This window comes from Penaeus vannamei, chromosome 18, assembly GCF_042767895.1.
Source record: "Penaeus vannamei isolate JL-2024 chromosome 18, ASM4276789v1, whole genome shotgun sequence".
Classification (NCBI taxonomy): domain Eukaryota; kingdom Metazoa; phylum Arthropoda; class Malacostraca; order Decapoda; family Penaeidae; genus Penaeus; species Penaeus vannamei.
The window spans coordinates 8,701,054-8,703,553 of record NC_091566.1 but is presented as its reverse complement, the minus strand read 5'-3'; the positions used below and the strand labels follow the sequence as shown (position 1 = coordinate 8,703,553).

At 39.6% G+C, this 2,500-nt stretch overlaps 1 protein-coding gene across 1 annotated transcript in view; it reads right to left on the bottom strand.

The window, feature by feature from the left end:
• Nucleotides 1–2,500, bottom strand: part of LOC113810406 (GTP-binding protein GEM) — a 10,967-nt gene that overhangs the window by 1,230 nt on the left and 7,237 nt on the right. Inside the window, exon 4 of the mRNA XM_027362089.2 lies at nucleotides 1,242–1,434. Coding sequence (XP_027217890.1) covers nucleotides 1,242–1,434 — 193 coding nt within the window. The remainder of the gene's footprint in view (nucleotides 1–1,241; nucleotides 1,435–2,500) is intronic.

The window sequence follows — 2,500 nt, the reverse complement described above, 5'->3', positions numbered from 1 at the left end:
CCCCCGCAACCCCACCACTACCCCCCCCCCCAAAAAAAAAAAAAAACGAAAAGAAAAGTGTCCATGACTGAAGATAAATGGTACTGTTCTTGTTGTTTGCGTTGTAGTTATTAATATTAATTCACTCTTCACAATGAAAAAAAGTGTCCAAAGATAGAAAGTACATTGCAAGACTGTTCCTTGCAATACCAGTCTCTGTGTTACCGGGTTTCCTATTACTCATCTTCATTAGACTTTTATCATATTGATTTCAGCTGCACTAATGAAGGTACCGGTATGATCATGGTGTTATTTATCAAGTCAGGAATACAGTAAAAAAAAAAAAAAAAAGCATATACAGTGACTGGGAACGAGCTATAGCTGATGAAGTATCATTATTATTATTTTTATAGATCTATTTGTTATATTTTATAATTTTCTTTTTTTACTTCATCTCCTTTGATAAATTCTCTTTCTCATTCTCTTCCTCCTTTCCCTCCCTTCTGCCTCTCTTCTCCCTAATATCCTCCTTAAGTTCCTCCCTCGTTTCCGTATCTCCCTTCTTCCCTCCTCTCCTCTCTTTATCTCCCTTCTTCCCTCCTCTCCTCTCTTTATCTCCCTTCTTCCCTCCTCTCCTCTCTTTATCTCCCTTCTTCCCTCCTCTCCTCTCTTTATCTCCCTTCTTCCTTCCCTCTTCTCTCCTCTGATTATCCTTATCCTTCAATAGCCTCTAACACATCAAGACATATTTTCTTAATTATTCTTCTATATCATCTTTATTGTACGTTCTCACTCCAGTTAATTAATAAACTGCATTTAATACTTAACTAATTATTTCTACAGATGACACGCCCTTATATCATAATTTCCTTCTCACAACTTCCTAGTTTTTGTGTGTACATTTACTGTATAAGGAATGTGGAGGAGGATGTTCTTTATAACACACGCTGAAACAAAGGTAATATAATTCAAGGGAGAATGTGAAACAAGAATATAGGCCTTAAGGGGAGTGATATATACAAGATGAAGAGAGCAGAAAGAGAGAGAGAGAGAGAGAGAGAGAGACAGACAGACAGACAGACAGACAGACAGACAGACAGACAGACAGACAGACAGAGAGATTGAATATATATATATATATATATATATATATATATATATATATAGAGAGTGCAAGAGAGAGAGAGAGAGAGAGAGAGAGAGAGAGAGAGAGAGAGAGAGAGAGAGAGAGAGAGAGAGAGAGAGTATCCCTCCTCACTCACCGTCCGTGCTGACGACTCTGGATCTCGCGAGGTCGACCTTATTCCCCACGAGGATCACCGCCTTCTCCTTGGTGTAGTCCTCCCGCCACAAGTAGTTCAGGATGTCCTCGGCTTTCTTGAAGGAGGCCTTGTCCGTGATGGAGTAGATGACGACGCACGCGTGGGGGTCGTAGGTTGACAGGCAGTTCTCGACCTGGGGGGGATGGAGGGGGACGGGGATAGGGTTGGTAACATGCACTAGGGGGAAGGGAGGAGCAAAGGCGTCCCTTTTACGTCCCTCTGTGTGGTTCTGGTGCGTTGCTGAGCCGGGTTATGGCTTAAAACTTAAGGCTAAGGGGCGTGGGTGTTATGTGGTTTTTCTCTTGGGGTTCATGAAACGGGGATCACCTACTATCATTGGTCTTATTGTTCTGGCTACTCTTTATGCACACACACACACACACACACACACACACACACACACACACACACACACACACACACACACACACACACACACACACACACACACACACACACACAGATAGAGAGAGAGAGAGAGAGAGAGAGAGAGAGGAGGAGAGAGAGAGAGAGGAAATTCTAATGATATCTTCACACTCACTTGCATCTTTAATCTAGAGCTAAAAATAGATCCGTCCAAATATATACTGTCCTCCTGAAATGTGAACCAATAAGCACTAATTTAATACGTCATTTTTTCTCAAACAGATAAAACGCATTGGAAAACCATCATGTGCTATCAATCAGGATCAAATGTTGAACTGATTCTGTAAATACATTTTTTTCCTTCTTAAAAAAAAAGAAAGAAAAGAAAAAAAAAAACTTGATAATCATATGATAAATGAGTTGCAACATTTCATTATTTTGCGTACTGTGATTCTTTTAATTCAGACAGGGGTCACCTCGATCAGCTGTTGAAGTTCTACCCCTTAATTTCAACGGCAGAGCAGTGAATATGTATAACTGTTGTAATTCTTATTTATCTATTTACTTATTTCTTTATTATCAATATTATCCAGAGACACCACTAATTTGCTATCCTCTATGGCTTTTCATGTGCTGATTATCATATCTATCATATTCTCGCATTATCACATCTTTTTCTTCCTGTACATCCTGTGTATACCTATTCTTTTTCTCTCACCGTTTTAAAAAGAGGAATATGATATAGACATATTCCTGTGACCGTGTTTAAACCCCAAATCGTAGGATGCATATGATTTAAGGGGATTCGATATACTTCCAATTCATGAAGATGA